General features: G+C 42.1%; 1 protein-coding gene across 5 annotated transcripts in view; it reads right to left on the reverse strand.

Moving 5' to 3' along the window:
* The window catches only part of ntm (neurotrimin), a 526,533-nt gene that overhangs the window by 42,612 nt on the left and 467,894 nt on the right, over positions 1-16,027 (reverse strand). For all 5 annotated transcript variants that reach the window (XM_039777165.1, XM_039777169.1, XM_039777168.1 and 2 more), the window contains one exon: positions 10,964-11,196. In XM_039777165.1, the coding sequence (XP_039633099.1) occupies positions 10,964-11,196 (233 nt within the window). The remainder of the gene's footprint in view (positions 1-10,963; positions 11,197-16,027) is intronic.

The raw sequence follows: 16,027 nt of genomic DNA on the forward strand, positions 1-16,027 counted from the left end.
AAAGAAGCGCTGAATGCAAAATATGTGGACTCTTACTCAGTGTCTTGTCCACACAACATTCCTGGATAGGAGAAATACGTGCTCTGGTTTATTGCCATTTCTTTAAACCAATAACAATCGTTTTTTGGGGGGCGCTGAGCACCGGAAGGAGCAACGGTGCCTCTGCAAAATAGCCTCGGGAAAGAACTTTGATGCAACATGTGTAAAATAGTTTTTAGTTGTGCAACAGAAAACTCCGATTGGACAGATAGTCTAGCTAGCTGTCTGGATTTACCCTGCAGAGATCTGAGGAGCAGTTAACCATAGTCCTCACAAATCCACCGGAGGTTAGAACGCCAACACAAAGGAAGAGGAACGTGACGGAGATCCAGCCGAAAATGAGTGACATCCGGCGGAACATCCGGTGGCACCTAAACAATCCCGGAAATGAAACGTTGTCGATATAGACTACTTGAGACTTGGACTCTAGCTCAGAGACTTGAGACTTGGACTCTAGATCAGAGACTTGACGTGGACTCCAGCTCAGAGACTTGAGACTTGATTTGGACTCTAGCTCAGAGACTTGAGACTTGATTTGGACTCTAGCTCAGAGACTTGAGACTTGACTCGGACTCTAGCTCAGAGACTTGAAACATGACTTGCACTCTAGCTCAGAGACTTGAGACTTGACTCAGACTCTAGCTCATAGACTTGAGACCTGACTCGGACTCTAGCTCAGAGACTTGAGACTTGACTCAGACTCTAGCTCAGAGACTTCAGACTTGACTTGGACTCTAGCTCAGAGACTTGAGACTTGACTCGGACTCTAGCTCAGAGACTTGAGACTTGACTCTAGATCAGAGACTTGTGAGCATCTCTGGTTGGTGTTACATGAAAACATCACAGTTTCGCTAGAGTCACTAGGATTTGTCCTCTGGACAACATGGTTATCTGTACAAAATTTCTTGGCAATATTTAATACTTTAGTCTGGACCAAAGCAGTGAAGACTGACTAACATGGCAACCTGCTTAATAGTTTGTTGATATATATTGCTCTGGACCAAAGTGTTTGAATAACCAACAGACTGGTATCAACATCCTCATGCTCCGCCACACTCTACAATACAGAATACTTTTGATAAACAAGTTTTGTGTGGGCTGTAAAAGCAGAAAACTTGTAATAGACTAGCCTAGAGGGCTTTTCTTTCAACACCACCTGACACAAACTGGAGAAGTGGAAGATGTGCTTCAGTCAGGTGGCAAATACCTTCATTTCCTGTGTTGTTTGGTAGAGAGCAGCAGCAACAACACATACAGTAACCCCACACCTTTCATTCTGACCTTTACTTTTCAAGTATTTCTTGGCTGCCTCAATAAACCCACTTTCCCCCCTTCTTTCGCTGTCACCAAGGCAACAGTAAGTTACGAATATTTTCGAGTTTTAGTTTTCACCCAAAGTTCAAGCGTTTTTATTGCATATAGGTGGAAGATGTTTGCGCATTGATCATGTGCACACTGTGACACAGAGAACCCATTATACATTTATGAGAAGAAAAACAGCCTTGACCCTCTTCACATAGTACTGGTGGGTACTGTTCCCAGTACACTGATCCATTAATAATTTGAAAATAGAGTACTGTACACCAGCAATATTCTTCTATCGCAGGACATTTTTGATTCTAAAGCAAGGCAAGTAGCATTTTCACAGTCTATAAATGGCTTTTGTGTAACTACAGTAAAAGCCTACAAAGAGACATCTCTTTGTAGACGTTTGCTGTGGTTTTAAGGGAATTTAATAATCACTTCATTGTCTGCCTGGCCAATGATATTAATAAGTTAAAATAGCCCTAATTTACCAAACCAAGCATATCTTCTTATTCAGCACAGCTGACGAGACGTGACGAGACACTCAGCTCAGGAGATGAGATGATACACGAGAACGAGACGAGAGTTTAACACTGGATAAACTGGATAAATAGTCTTTTATTCAATCAAAAGTTACAAATCAAAAAATGAGCCCTGTGAAAGGTTTTGCCACAAACTCTAATTACATCTCTCATGTATAACTAACATCTTCAGTGTGAGGGCGTTTTCACACCTGTAGTTCGTTTGCTTTAGTTGGAATCAGTTGGTGAGTTTGTAAACTTGGAGGGATTTGCCCTCGGTTCGGTTTGGTTTGGTCTGACACCTGGAAAAATCCAAGCGTACCAAAATGCATCATTAAAAATCACGCAAGAACGTCCACTCCTTTTATTGGTCGGATGTGTCTGGGGGCGGGAGCAAGAAAGTAAATACAGGAAGAAGGTCCTGTGTTCTGGACTAGTGCATATTTCTTCCATCTCCGTGGTCAAACCAGCTCATTTCATTAAAATGATCAGACATTGTTTCGCGAGAGACGTTACTACGTCTGCTCTGGTCACCGAGACTTCGCTCTGCTCTGCCGGCGTCTGTCTCCAATTTTAGCGGCTGCTGGTGTGACGGACGCCAAGCTTGACCGCTGTCTATTTCTGTGATAGGAACGCTGCACGCTGCTACAGTTTGCTGCTCTGCTGCATCACAGATTGCTAAACACACCTGACTACAGGAGACACTAGCTCAGACTTGGGGAGTACATATAGTTGGTGCAGTTTGAGTACAGATTACGTTCTCACCACAAACAAACCGCTCCAGAATTTGATTGAAAGCGTACCGAGACCACCTCTTCAAGCAGGTCTCGGTACACTTGTTTGGTCCGCTTTTGGTGTGCACCAGAGTTGGATTGCCGCGTTCTCACTTGCCCAAATGAACCGCACCAGTGGGGCAAACTCTAGTTCGAATTAATCGAACTAAACGAGGCAGGTGTGAAAGCGCCCTTAATAACTGTGGTGTTTTCACTGAGAATCCCAAATGCTGCCACACAAACGTTTTAAAAGTGGCGAGTACGGTTGGGTAACGTTTACATTTTTACCTGTACCTGAAATTTGGTGCCGGTAGCCAATTGTACCTTTTTTCCAGTACTTTCCCTCTGTAACAAAAAAAAACAACCTATTTACACTATTTACATTTTGTTATTTATTTAGAACATTTTACACAACACACAAAATAAAACCCCTCCCTCTCCTCTCCCAAACCTGTCTCTAGAACCTATCAAATCAAATAATTATTCATTTGTTACACTGCACTGGAACTTTATTCTTGTATTTGTATCTTATTCTATTCTTGTTTTATTTTCATGATGGTTTTTAATTGCTCTTTAATGTTTTATGTAAAGCACTTGACATTGTTGCCTTTTTGCTGAAATGTTGCTGTGTAGAAATAAAGTTGCCTTGCCATTCAACCTCCAGTCTGTCACCAGGGCACAGAGAACGCTTTTGTGGCTGTCAGTCAGTCACCAGGGCATAGAGAACGCTGTTGTGCCTGTCTATCTCATAGGAAATGTAACGTTAACAGCACTGCTGTTCGCCGCTTTCGCCTCGCCATTGTATTATATTGCAGCGAGCGCTGTCTGCGGGAGTTTTGAAAAGTGTAACCACACTTTACCAGCATTACCGTGACTCACTGTGACTTACACAAGCTGCTAGAGCGACACAGTTTCACTCTGTGTGCGGAAAATACATGCAGAGAAGACTGAGAAGCTCTTGCCCTCTCAGAAATTTGGCACTGATTGATGGAATGTGAATCGGCCCTCGGTAGTACAGACGCAATTCTGCACACGTACTGATATCGCCAGACAACCTTTCACCTCGGCGAGAAATATCATCACGTTTTCTTCTAATAGCTCTCATCATTCTCAAAAAAAAGGGCAAAATACGTCTATAGTTAGATGATCGAAACTGAGTTCAGTTATAAGTTAACTGCTCAGAACAATCTGTTGGCAGAGTGCAAATTGTGGTGGAATTTCCAGAAACAGCATGTTGTGGTATGATGAGACTAAAGGGAAAGCTTAGACAACATCAGGTCATTCATAGGTCACAGGTCAGGGGACCAGAATATTCAGCCAGTCTCTAATAACCAAAACTGTTGATGTATAATTATGTTAATCTCTCTACAGACTTTCTGTCATATTTGCTGAAACTACATGAAGCAGGTCATTTAAAAAACAAATCTGGCTCCTCTGGCACCACCTCCAGCCTGTAGTGTGATTTGCAAAAATCCACCGCTCCGTGTTCAGATGCACCAATCAGGGCCGGGGGGGTGTCTAACGGTGCGTCAATCACTGCTCAAGCACACGCATTCATTCTCCCTTGTGGGGGGAGGGGCTTAGGAGACCGTTTTGGGCTTTGGTGGAAAGGGGGGAGGGACTGAGAAGTAGTCAAAGTTCAACTTTTTTGTCTAAGTCCTGGATCTTTGTAATCCTTCCTACAGCACCCTTAAAGGTTCAGCTAAACGTAACGCCTCCAGCAGGAAGACAGCAACCTCAGAGTTGGGACGGCATTGCAAAATAATGCAGTTAAACTGTACTGCTGGCTTAATTGTCTCCTCAATTATTCATTAAATTGTATAACTAATAATAATAAAATCTGGTGAAGCCGTTAATATGATCGCGTCATTCCAATACTTTTTCAGTTTTAATTCTACTTCGATCTCACGTTGGAAATTGTCACATCATATCGCAAAATAACGTGTTTCAGGAGTAAAATATGCAACTAAATGAAAAGGAGGCTGTGACGCGCAGGGTTCATGAGCCCTGGTGATCTGACATCTCCCACATAATACTGAGTTATAGTCGGAGGTGTGTGAAGGTGTGTGGGGTTATTCTGTAGCAGCCAGGGGATTTTAATGGAGGTAAACACAGAGGACAGCCGTGTCTAATGGCCCTGCAGTCTTACTTCTCAAATCAGAGGCTCCATTTATCAACATACGTGTCCTGCTGCCTTCACATGTCTGCAGGGATTTAAAGAACTAAAGGAGAAGCTTTCATACAGTACAAAGCAGCTGTGGACAGCTGTGGTGCCCCCCCCCCCCCACTGTGCTCTATAATTTTATTAAATTAAATGAAAATAATTGCTTTCGTCTGATTCATTTATGTTTTTCTTATTTCCAAAACGTTTGAAGGTAGGACGAAGCTAATATCGCAGCTGTAAGCCAGAAACCTTGTATCTCCATAATTCCTCATTTTAATTTTGTTTCATAAATCAGTGCGATTGGTCACCCTTCACGTCTGTCTTTGGTGATGATGATGAGGTGAAAAGAAACCCGCTTTGGGACATACAAGGTTTTCACCCAACAGCGGCGATATGAAGATACTTAATAGGGTTTGTGGCGAGTTCTAGGCCAAGTGTGTTTTGGTCACTAATCCAAAATCTGTAATGTGATGATTATTCATGCTTTTATTTCAACCCATACAATTGTAATTTCCTCTTCACATGTTCAGAATGCTGCTGCAAAACTTTAGACTACTGCAGTGGCACTATATTTTATTTTGTATGTTTATGGATCTCTAAATCTGTCTATGAATAGCAGAGATGATGGATAATAACTTTTACATTGTGTCTGTATCTTGTGTCTCTATTTTATGTCTTCTTTTGTATTATATTGCGACGCATGTTAAGATCTGATCTGCAAAGGTGCTACAGTAAAGCCGCCTACGCGTTATTATGGATCCCACGTAACTTCTAGGCAAGTCCCGCCCTACGAAGCAGCCCGATTGGTTGGGGTTAGGCATTGACCTTGAGTGGTTAAGGTTAGGATAGCCGACTGGTCAGGGGATAGGACCTGAACAAATCGGGTTCCGTTACCTTGCGTAGGCATCGATGCCTGGCCAATAGTAGCGTGTGAATGCTATTGAAGGGCGGGTCCCTCCTAGAAGTTGCGTGGGTTCCATAATAACACTACACACACGACAGTCGGCAAAACCGGTTTGCGCTGGCCACTCCATTGATATCCTGTGAGGAGAGGAAAGCAGATTTGCCGCTTTGTGCTTTCGAAAGCGCAACCAATGAGATAACAGCATGTCGTTACCTAGCAACGGGAAATAGCTTCATTGCCACCCTTGATGATGTTTACCTGCTCTCCTCTCTGCACTTTACTCTGCGCCCTACCTAGCCGTGCACAGAGAGCAAATCGCTTATCATGTGTAGGCGGCTTAAGAAAACTTTACTTACTTACTTACTCATTTGGAAATTTGCTTATGCTAAAGACTGATATCCAATTAAAGGACAATCCTGACACACAAGTTTGCACAATGAACAATTCAGACATCTGGGCAGAGTTTTCTTATTTTTCTCTTAATCATTTTGTAATGAAAAAATGACGAATGACGAATGAAGAAACATTCATGAAGGGGGACTGTTCTAGGATAAATGGATGCATGTTTAATGTTTCCTTGCACAAGATCTAGGGTCAAAGTTTTTTTTGTGATTAGACTTTAAACACTCCAGTTCAAGGTCCTCTAAACTACTGTGGGTAACTCTACGGAGATCTTATGTCTTGTAAATAATCTATGAAGTCATCGGAATCAGACACCGCTGTTTGACATCAGATGAGTTATTTGTGATCGGGCATGGTTCCAGGGACTGACTATATGCTGGAGAGACATCAAGCCATCAAGACCCTCTGATCAAATAGTCTAAAGGATTCTCTTTGTAAAATAACAAACCAGTGCCTGTACGCCCCCCCCCCCTCCCCCCCTTTTATTAAAACTTGACATCACTGTGCCTATAGAGCCAGTTTCACTGATCATGTCATAAGAGCTGCTATTTAATTTACACTTTGCTGTTACAGCAAAATAATGTTTTTGCATAGAACACTGACAGCTCAGTGAGTGCATGGCTTTTAATGACTATGCATACATAAATACAGTAATGTAGTTAGTGTCTGAAGACAATTCAATCATGTATAGATATTACAGAAAGCTCTAATAACCTTGACTGTTTTGTAATGTAAATGACACCCCGGTGTCATTTACATTACAAAATTAATTCTCAACGTCTCAGGCACACGTATAAATAACCCTTCAAAGAATATTGCAAATGTGTTATTTTATTGGATAGAATGTCAGCTGAATGATTAATGTTACATAAACAATGTCTGGACACACCTGAGACGGATCGTGGAGGCTGATGGCAATTCATAGATGGATTTTCATTTCCCATCATCCATAGAGACAAACCTCAGGACGTGTTAGTGTGCCAAGGTGATGGAGACTGCCGGTTCTCGGTTTCCAGGTTTAGTTTTCAAACGAAGTTAAAAGCACACATTGTCCTGAACATTTTTTTTAAGATAACAACTTGTGGGCAGAAGATGGAAAAATATCGTTCAGGACTATTGGAGGCTCTGTAAGTATGTTTTAAGAGGACGAAAACAAGACCAGAATGGTCTTAACCTCAACATAATGTAAGTCACCCTCCCCGAAGAGGAGGTCGAGCTGCTGGTTGAAGACATCTCCGTTTGAACTGTAGTGACCCCACCAGTGTGTGACCCCACACACTCATAGCCTGCAGGGATGTGCATCTGCTCACTCCCGCCCCTGTGACCTGAGCTGCCTGCTACAGTGCACATATATGTGCATGGCTTAACAAAAAATACACACACAAACTATAAGAAACTGCAGTGGAATTAAGAGTTAAGAATGGCTCTCTTGATATGTTTGTTAGTGACATTATTCTCTTTGAAAATGACAGACAGAATAAAATCAGTAATCAGATGAGATTAGGAGATAATGGGTAACCCCACTTAAGCCCTGAGTACCAGCTGGTCTCCTTAGGCAGACCCCTTCTCCTAATCCAAGCTATCCTTGGTCTAAGAAGCAAAAAATACCGGGTGCTCACGGTTGTAAAGTGGAAAACTCCAGGTGAATGCAAGGTGCTCTTAAAGTCTAACTATGGAAAAAGGGAAGCCAGAGGGCTTATTTCAGGCACGACTTTACCGAGCCAAGGATGTAAGTAAAATGCCTTTATTAGTTTGGGGCATATAGAAGTAGAAAAAAAATAATTAAAAATCACAAAGGAGAACACCGGCCTGTTTTGACTCCAGTGTGTGTGCTGGGAAGTGTGCCGGGCTTTGAAGCAAATTGAACATAGAAGCCAAACAGTTGAATTGCAACTCCCGGGCCCGACACGTGATGCCCTCTGGCTCAAAATGACTTTTTCCCGTAGACTTACATGGTAAAAGACTCGTCTGTCACTGGATACTTTTTTTTGAGAGTGACCGTCCACGTGAAATGACTCGTTTCACAATCTAACTAATTTGATCCATTAGGTCCGATAACATCTGGAGAGTCTAACTGCGTGTCAATCACTGCTCATGCGCACGCATTCATTCTCCCTTGTGGGGGGAGGGGCTTAGGAGACCGTTTTGGGCTTTAGCAGAAAGGGGGGAGGGACTGAGAAGTTGTCGATGTTCACATTTTTAGGCTAAGTCCCGGATCTTCACAATCCTACCTACAGCACCTTTAAGTAGACAAGTGCAACAAAAGAAAGAGAAGCCTTCTTTACATAATTACCTGGAAGTGGTGTGGTTTTGGTCGAGGTGTTTCATTCACCAAACAAATCCCTGGACCTTTGACTGGATAATGTACCTAGCATATATATATATATATATATATATATATATATATATATATATATATATATATATATATATTGTATATACTTTTGACTACCGGTCAAAAGTTTGGGGTCACTTAGAAATGTCCATTCCACTCCATTCCACAGTTGCATTGTATTTCTAATCAGGGCTGCAGTTTTCAGATTACATTATGTGCATATGGTCTTTCTTTTTGGTCTAAACGTCATACCCAAATTAAAAGTGGTACAGCTCCCGTATACTTTGCCACTCTGGGGTGTGCCTGATATCATTGGAAAGGTAACACTCTCAAGTTTTTGTTACAAGTGTCAGGGTGATTCTAGGCCTTACTGACAGAGTTACAGTGGCTAGAATGGAGTTTTTTTATTTCCGTCCAAGTCATACATCTGTAAAATAATTAGAATACACTGCTGTAAACACATTTGACAGGTGACAGACAACTCAGGGCATTAGCCATGTCTCAGCTTACTACAGAAAAAATCCAAAGCCAAAAGATTCCAAAATGGATTTTATACGATTTCTTTTCTACAGATATGTTTGTGCGTTTTTTTTATTTACATTTGAAAAGTGCAAAGAAAAAAGCCAAAAAACTACAAAATACAACACTTCTCAAATACACAGACACACCCACATCAATCACCTTTCCAATGATATCAGGCACACCCCAGAGTGTCAAAGTATACAGGAGCTGTACCACTTTTAATTTGGGTATGACGTTTAGACCAAAAAGCATGGATTTCAAGTGTTTCTTCAGCCATTTTTGTCTGCAACAATCAGGAACCCTTTTGCAATTCTGTAAACACATAATGTAATCTGAAAACTGCTGCCCTGATTAAAACAAACAATGCAACTGATCTCAGTTGGTAATCTGTCTGGAATGGAAATTTATAAGTGACCCCAAACTTTTGGCCGATAGTGTGTGTATATATATATATATATATATATATACAGTATATATATGGGGTTGTTGCGATGCTGGCTTATATATCTCATGAATGCAGAGCAGACTAGGAGTGTTTTAATTTGCATTCAAATTGTGTTTTATGCTGAGGCAGAGATTGCTTCAGTTAGTTAAGGACAGTTTATCATTTTATTTGCATTATTTCAGGATGACAACTAAGATGAGTCTTCTTAATTTCACGTGTGTTCCTGTCAACAGCTGTATTTACAAAAGAAGGAGTTTAGATTTTGGTTGTAAGAAGGTATAAATATAATAGCTTGCTATCAGTTTCTTCAGTTATAGAGTAGTGTAGGTGTACGATATAGGCAGGGGTTACATCAGGATTTGTTATGTAGGGGGGCTCTGTGGTTTCATGGTTGTTATGGGCGCACGTGGGTGCGCACAGACTCCAAAATCTGATTCATGTTTATTGTAAAAGTGAATCATTGTTTAAGCAGAATATCAGTTTCTGACCTATTTTTCTCCCTCCTCTGCCATTCACTATCTGTGCTGTCGGACTGACTGACAAGCTGCTTCTTTTTTCTGTCATGGCGGGTGGCAACCAGCACAGCCTGTTCTCATGAACCATAGGTTCTCTACAGCTATGGAGAAAACGTGTTTAGTCATTGTTTGAATTATTAACACAGAGAAATATAAAACATATACATTGTTCATGACGCGCTGTTAAGCTTCCACTGATGACTGTTGTGGTTAATTGGCTCCATTCTTCCGAGTTTATTTTTGATCAGTCGAGAAGTTATGCATTTCTGTTTGGCAACATGTTGCAGAGAAAGTTGAGCGGATAGGAAATCGAAACTAATATTATCTTTCTCTCTTATGAAGTCTTATGAGCAGCACTTTATGCTACATGGATCATCTGCATGTCATACTGGCAGCATTAAACTGTGCCATTTTGCTGTGTGTATCGGCAGTGTGCACCTCACTCTGCCTCGCATCTCTATGTGGACACCATCACATCTCCACACATCATTTTAGCCAAAGGATCTCAGCATTAACCTCACCTAACATTAGGAAGGAGGAGCACACTCCCCTCCCTCTCTTTGAGCAAGGCATTTAGCCCCTGGTTGCACCAGCGGAGCAATTTATGAAGAAATAAGATTCAAGAAAGAGAGCACACATCTGTTTTTACTCTCTGCTTTGTTAACGTTTGCCCTCATGTGCTGGTGCTCAGGAATAACACAACCATCAATCATACGGTGTAGAAACATACAAATTAAATATGTATGTGTGTGTGTGTGTGTGTGTGTGTGTGGTGCATGTTTAGTCGAGGGTTTGCATGTGCTGAAAGTCAATAGGAAGTGTTTTTTAGTGTTACTTGAGAGACGTCCTGCTGAACTGAGACTACAAGATACAGATGCACTGCTGGGAGACATTCTATAGAAATATTTCGACATTTTTCTTATAGAAATTCAATCAGACAGTTATGCTAAATGTGTATCAATGTTATTATTATACAGTAGTATAGCGGTAGAAGCAGACGCTGCCACAGCAGTGGTATGTATACTGCATAAATGTTACCTTGGACGAGGATGTGCACTGAGGTGGTTCTCGGTCGACTGCTCGTCTGGACTGCGCACACATACTGGCCCTCATCTGTCATGTCCACGTTTTCAATCTTGATGGTAAACTCCTCTTGATTAAGGGTCACCAGACTCACTCTGGGATCCACCGACCATTTGTCTTCTCCGGCGTACAGTATACTTGAGCGGTTTAGCCATGCTGTGTGTGTGACAACGTCCCCCTGTGCACACCTGTGAAGCGACAAAAATAGCATTGAAAATAGGGCTTTTACCAAAGTGGACTAGTAGTTATTTTACGATTAACCCTACTCATAGAAACAACTAGTAACAACTAGAAATTTTTTTTATTTATCATTTCCTTCCAATCCACCTACCAATCCAATACCAGTGTTTAAAAAAGAAATATATATATATATATATATATATATATATATATTTTTTAACAGCTGTATACTACTCTCCCTGTTTGGATGTGATATGGTTGCTATAATTGTTATACGGTCTGGCTCAGGTTAAAGCAACACTAAAGATTCTGTTGTACCTTAAAATAATGTTTCCAAAATCGTTTCAGTGTTCATCAACTCGTAACAGGGTGAACGGCACGTCTGTATTCGCTTTGCAGCCCTCTATCGGCTATAACCGCACTATGCAAGTTTGCCAGATCGGATAGCGGATCTGTAGTTCCAATGAGACATAATGAGACATTACGAAAACGGTAATGGACAATTCCACTTCCAACCTGTAGAAGGACCGAAGAGGAAAAGTGCTTTGGTGTTGCTTTAAACTCTTTGTAAAACATGAACAAACACAGAGATAACAGAGAATGAACAGCAGCAAACTTTCTTCCATCATCTACTTTGACAGTCAGTCATAACAGATGAAGAACACAAATAACCATCTTGAAGGGGGATTTTTTTCAGGGCTAAATTGCGTGGTATCAAATCGGTGCTTAAACTCCAATACTCGCCGATACCGATAACAGCGCTTTAGGCGGTATTGGAGGCATTTCCGATACTGGTATCCAAATCAGAACAACTCTAGAATCGACAAATATGTCAAATGTTTATCCAGTTTTCTTGTTTATACACAATCAAGCCAAGAAAACAAGTCACATGGCATGTTGGCCACACACAACGATTACTATATTTCTGAATGATTTGTTTCTGTCTGGCTGGAATGGACAATCACCCCTTTTGAAAGAGGCAAACTCTAACCAGAGAGGAGGAACTGATGAGTGAAACCAGCTGCTGTGAAAACATCTCCACTGCACACAGCTTCCCCCACAGCAGGACCGGCCCGCTGACACTTCCAAAGGCTGAAACTGTACCGTAGGACAGGGTCGTGAGTAGGGCATGGGTCAGATGAATTTGTAGAGTCTTATTCTGAGTAAGGATACTCTGCATAAAACAGGTGCAATAAGTAGATATTAGGAGCTTTGTTATAATTGAAATACATTTCCCATAATCCCTTTTTTAAAATCAGTTTCCAATACTTTGGGGCACCATCAGACACACCACCATTTACCTTTTACTCCACAACCAAATCATCTTCAATTGTGTAAATGTTGCTAAGTAATAATACGGGTCATTATACAATGTTGGCAACATAATTGCAGTTCCAAATTCCATTATTAAAAAGTAGTAATATTTTAATATACAACATGAAATGTTGATATATATATTGAGAATTTCTCAATAAGCTTGGTATGCAAATGCAGCTCTAGAACAGTCATCAGGTTTCTTTTGTTTATCTGCCCACACACTTGTTTTGTGACATTCAGAAGGGATCGAGACAATGAGCCGAAAACTGCACTGGCGAGCTCCGTTGCAATCACAACAGATTGGTTTCACCAGACACAGAATGCTGCTTTGATACAGGAGCGGGGTCACTGATCTTTGACTGTTTCCGCAGAGCAACACATCTGCTGCGTTTTCATGACAAATCTTTGGATACCCGCTGAGAAAGCACTGCCAAAGCTGCATGGAATAAAAAGTGTGCCAATGGAAGAAGAAATTCATACTTTGTAGAAACTGTGCTTGTGGCTGCCAAATGCCTGTTCATCATCTGGGTTTATTTAACTTTCTGTGCCTAATTCTTTCCCGACATACAGAAGAGCAGGGCATTTGAACATTACTAGCTTCAAATGGTGACAACGTGGCAGGAGCTGAACACTTTGCAGCTGAAAGACTCTCAGCTGCATTTATGCTGTCACAGCTTTTGTTACAGCATCAGTCACTTCCACTTCAGTGGCGGCAGTAGGGTCAATGGCATCCGTGGGGCATTTGTGGTGCTATGGTGGGGAACGAGGACAAAAAACTGGTGGTCTGTGTGTGTGTGTGTGTGTGTGTGTTAGTGTGTGTGTGCCTGTTTATGTGTTTGTGTGTAATCAATACACAGGAGCAAAGGCTTTCAAAAATAATGGATCGCAGTAGATGTGAGATGGCGAGGGATCAATTTACTATGACAAAGTGGATTCAAAGTAGGCTTTTCATTGCTAATGGCTACAGTAAATTAATTTGTCTGAGCTGCAAATGCATTTTGCACTGTAAAATGTGCAAACAACAACAACAACAACAACAACAGCAGCAGTAGGGTTTGAAGTGTGCTTGCCCTGTTACAGAGAGGAAGATGGCGCATGCAGCACACTCGCGTGGAGCTGCTGGCATTAAAGTTTGCTCACGTACAACGCCTGAGATCTTTAAAACTGTTGATGGCAAACTGATAGTGGAAGACAAATTTCTTAACTTTGTTGTCACTAAAATAAGGACACTCAGCTAGGATGAAATCGTAATGCTGGCCTTCACTAATTTTCCGTCTGAGTGGATTGAGGAGTCAAAGAAGCTACTCTTTGAAGTTTGTCCGAAAACCACTCAACGATGTGTTTTGCACAAGGGTCCTCAGAAGGATATTAACAACGGCAAAGCATGCCTAAAGGTTCTTAACGAGTGTGGGGAAGATATCCCAAGATTTGTATAGTTTTATCTGGATGAGCTTCCACCTGTTACATTCAGCAGCATTGATGTATCAGCACTCCTTGGCAGGATTGAACAGCTGAATAAGGAAGTGTCCGGCATGAAAAAGATGATGGAATCTCAAGTAGGCGTATGTGAGGATCTACGAGTGGTAACTGCGGCTGTGGACCAGCGTGTGGCCGAATTGGAGAGGCCTCGTGTACCAGATCATGACCACACCACCGGTACTGGTCGGGAGGGAGATGGACGATGTGCGAGCACCCTGGTTTCAGACCACGGCACTGAATATGGCTCCACAAACACAATCACAGTCACCTAAATGGAGCGTGATAGTGAAAGATGGTCGGCGATTAAAGCAGAGGCAGAATACCGCGAATGCTGTGGGGGGGAATCTAAAGCCAAAACCCTATAACACTCGTGAACCAGCGAGAAGGGAGAGAAAGCAGATCATAAATAGTTGGAACCGGTGATGGGAGTAATATTAAAGTGGTCAAAACCAAGCTGGTGAGTGGGTTTGCCACTAGATTTGCTCCTGATCTTGAAGCTGACACCTTAAGTAACTATGGGCCTAATTTACTAACACTAGCGCAGTTTGCGCTGCGTCTGTTTATGCGAGTTCGGTAATAGCGCACGCTATGCTTCCACATTTTGCGTAGTATTTATCAACCCTGACACCCATCAGGCAATCAGCGTCTTTCTCCACCCACTAGACCGTAAATTGCGCTGTAGCAAAGCGGTACTTGTGCTATGATATGGCTGAGTGCAGACTGCGATATTCCCACTGCTGATGCTATGACTGTTTGAAATGATCCTGATGCCAATATTTGTAATGTAGCGAGGAGTTTAACAACTGCTGGAATGGAATGTGAACGCTGAGAGGGAGATTCAATTTCATCTTTGATTTCTTCCAGTAACTCTAATATTGCATGGCTGCTTAATCTGTCACGCTAAATGATGTTGTGTTCACTGACAAAGTGTGATTCTTGTGTTAAAAATATTTTCAGCCTCTCCTATGTCTTCGTCTTGCTCAAATTACTGTTGCCATTTCACCAGCGGCATAAAGGTCTACGAGGAAACTCGATTGCGGCTGGTTTAGACCTGCTTTAAAGAGGCAGAGAATTTCCCCCGCAGAATAGAGGCGCGCGCTTACTTACAGTCTTTGTAAATACCACGGAATATATAATTAGGGGCACTTTGCGCTTATCCTCCCACCTTTTTGGGTGGAACTCCCACTTTCCCCACGACCCTCCCACCAACGCATATTGAAAGCGCAACTTGTCTCTTCTCGCTCATGTGGCAGACAATCTGCGATTTTACCCAAGTGCGCCCTGTTTATAAATAGCCCGCATCGGTTACGTCCGTCTTTGCGACCAATTAGCGCCTGGAAACAGGCGCAAACGGCTTGATAAATCTAGCCCTATCTGTCTAAAAGACTGGGCAGATCAGTTACATGTCGGGAGATCATTCACATGTATCGTCACGAAACATGTTCATCTCTTTTCACGCCGCGGCTGAATGCAATGCAGTAAATGAAATGTATGATTCACAGCTTTGGCCAGCAGGAATTGATGTTACTATGAAGCTCGTCTGCCCCGTATCACGTCAGCTGATGGAGGACATGGAGCTGAGGGAGCCACTGGAGGCCAGCTGCAAGAACGCAAGAATGCAGTTGCAGTCCTTCCCGGTTGTCGCAATCTGGCGATTACTACGACCCAAGACAACGGGCAAGTGAGCTCTGCACAGTCATTATAAAAGGCCTAACATGAAGTTTCGGGTTGGGTCAGATATTGCGCGTGGCCTGCGTCTCGGACACATTGCAGGGGATAAGTCACGTCGCTTTATGGTTGATAAGCTTCTTGACAGTTGTGTGTATTCTTTAACTAAACAGGATCTGGAAGGTCTAAATACATTACATAATGACTAGTATGGGGCTGGGGAATCTACCACTGATCTAAGTACTAAAATTGTCCAAGGTAGGATACCTGGGGGTGTGGCTATCCTCTGGAATAAGAACTATGATTCACTAATATCAGTGGTAAGATTGGGTATGGATTGGGCTGTTGGTATAGAGTTTAATTGTCATGATACAA

Source organism: Perca fluviatilis, chromosome 16 (genome assembly GCF_010015445.1).
Source record: "Perca fluviatilis chromosome 16, GENO_Pfluv_1.0, whole genome shotgun sequence".
NCBI classification, from domain to species: Eukaryota; Metazoa; Chordata; class Actinopteri; order Perciformes; family Percidae; genus Perca; species Perca fluviatilis.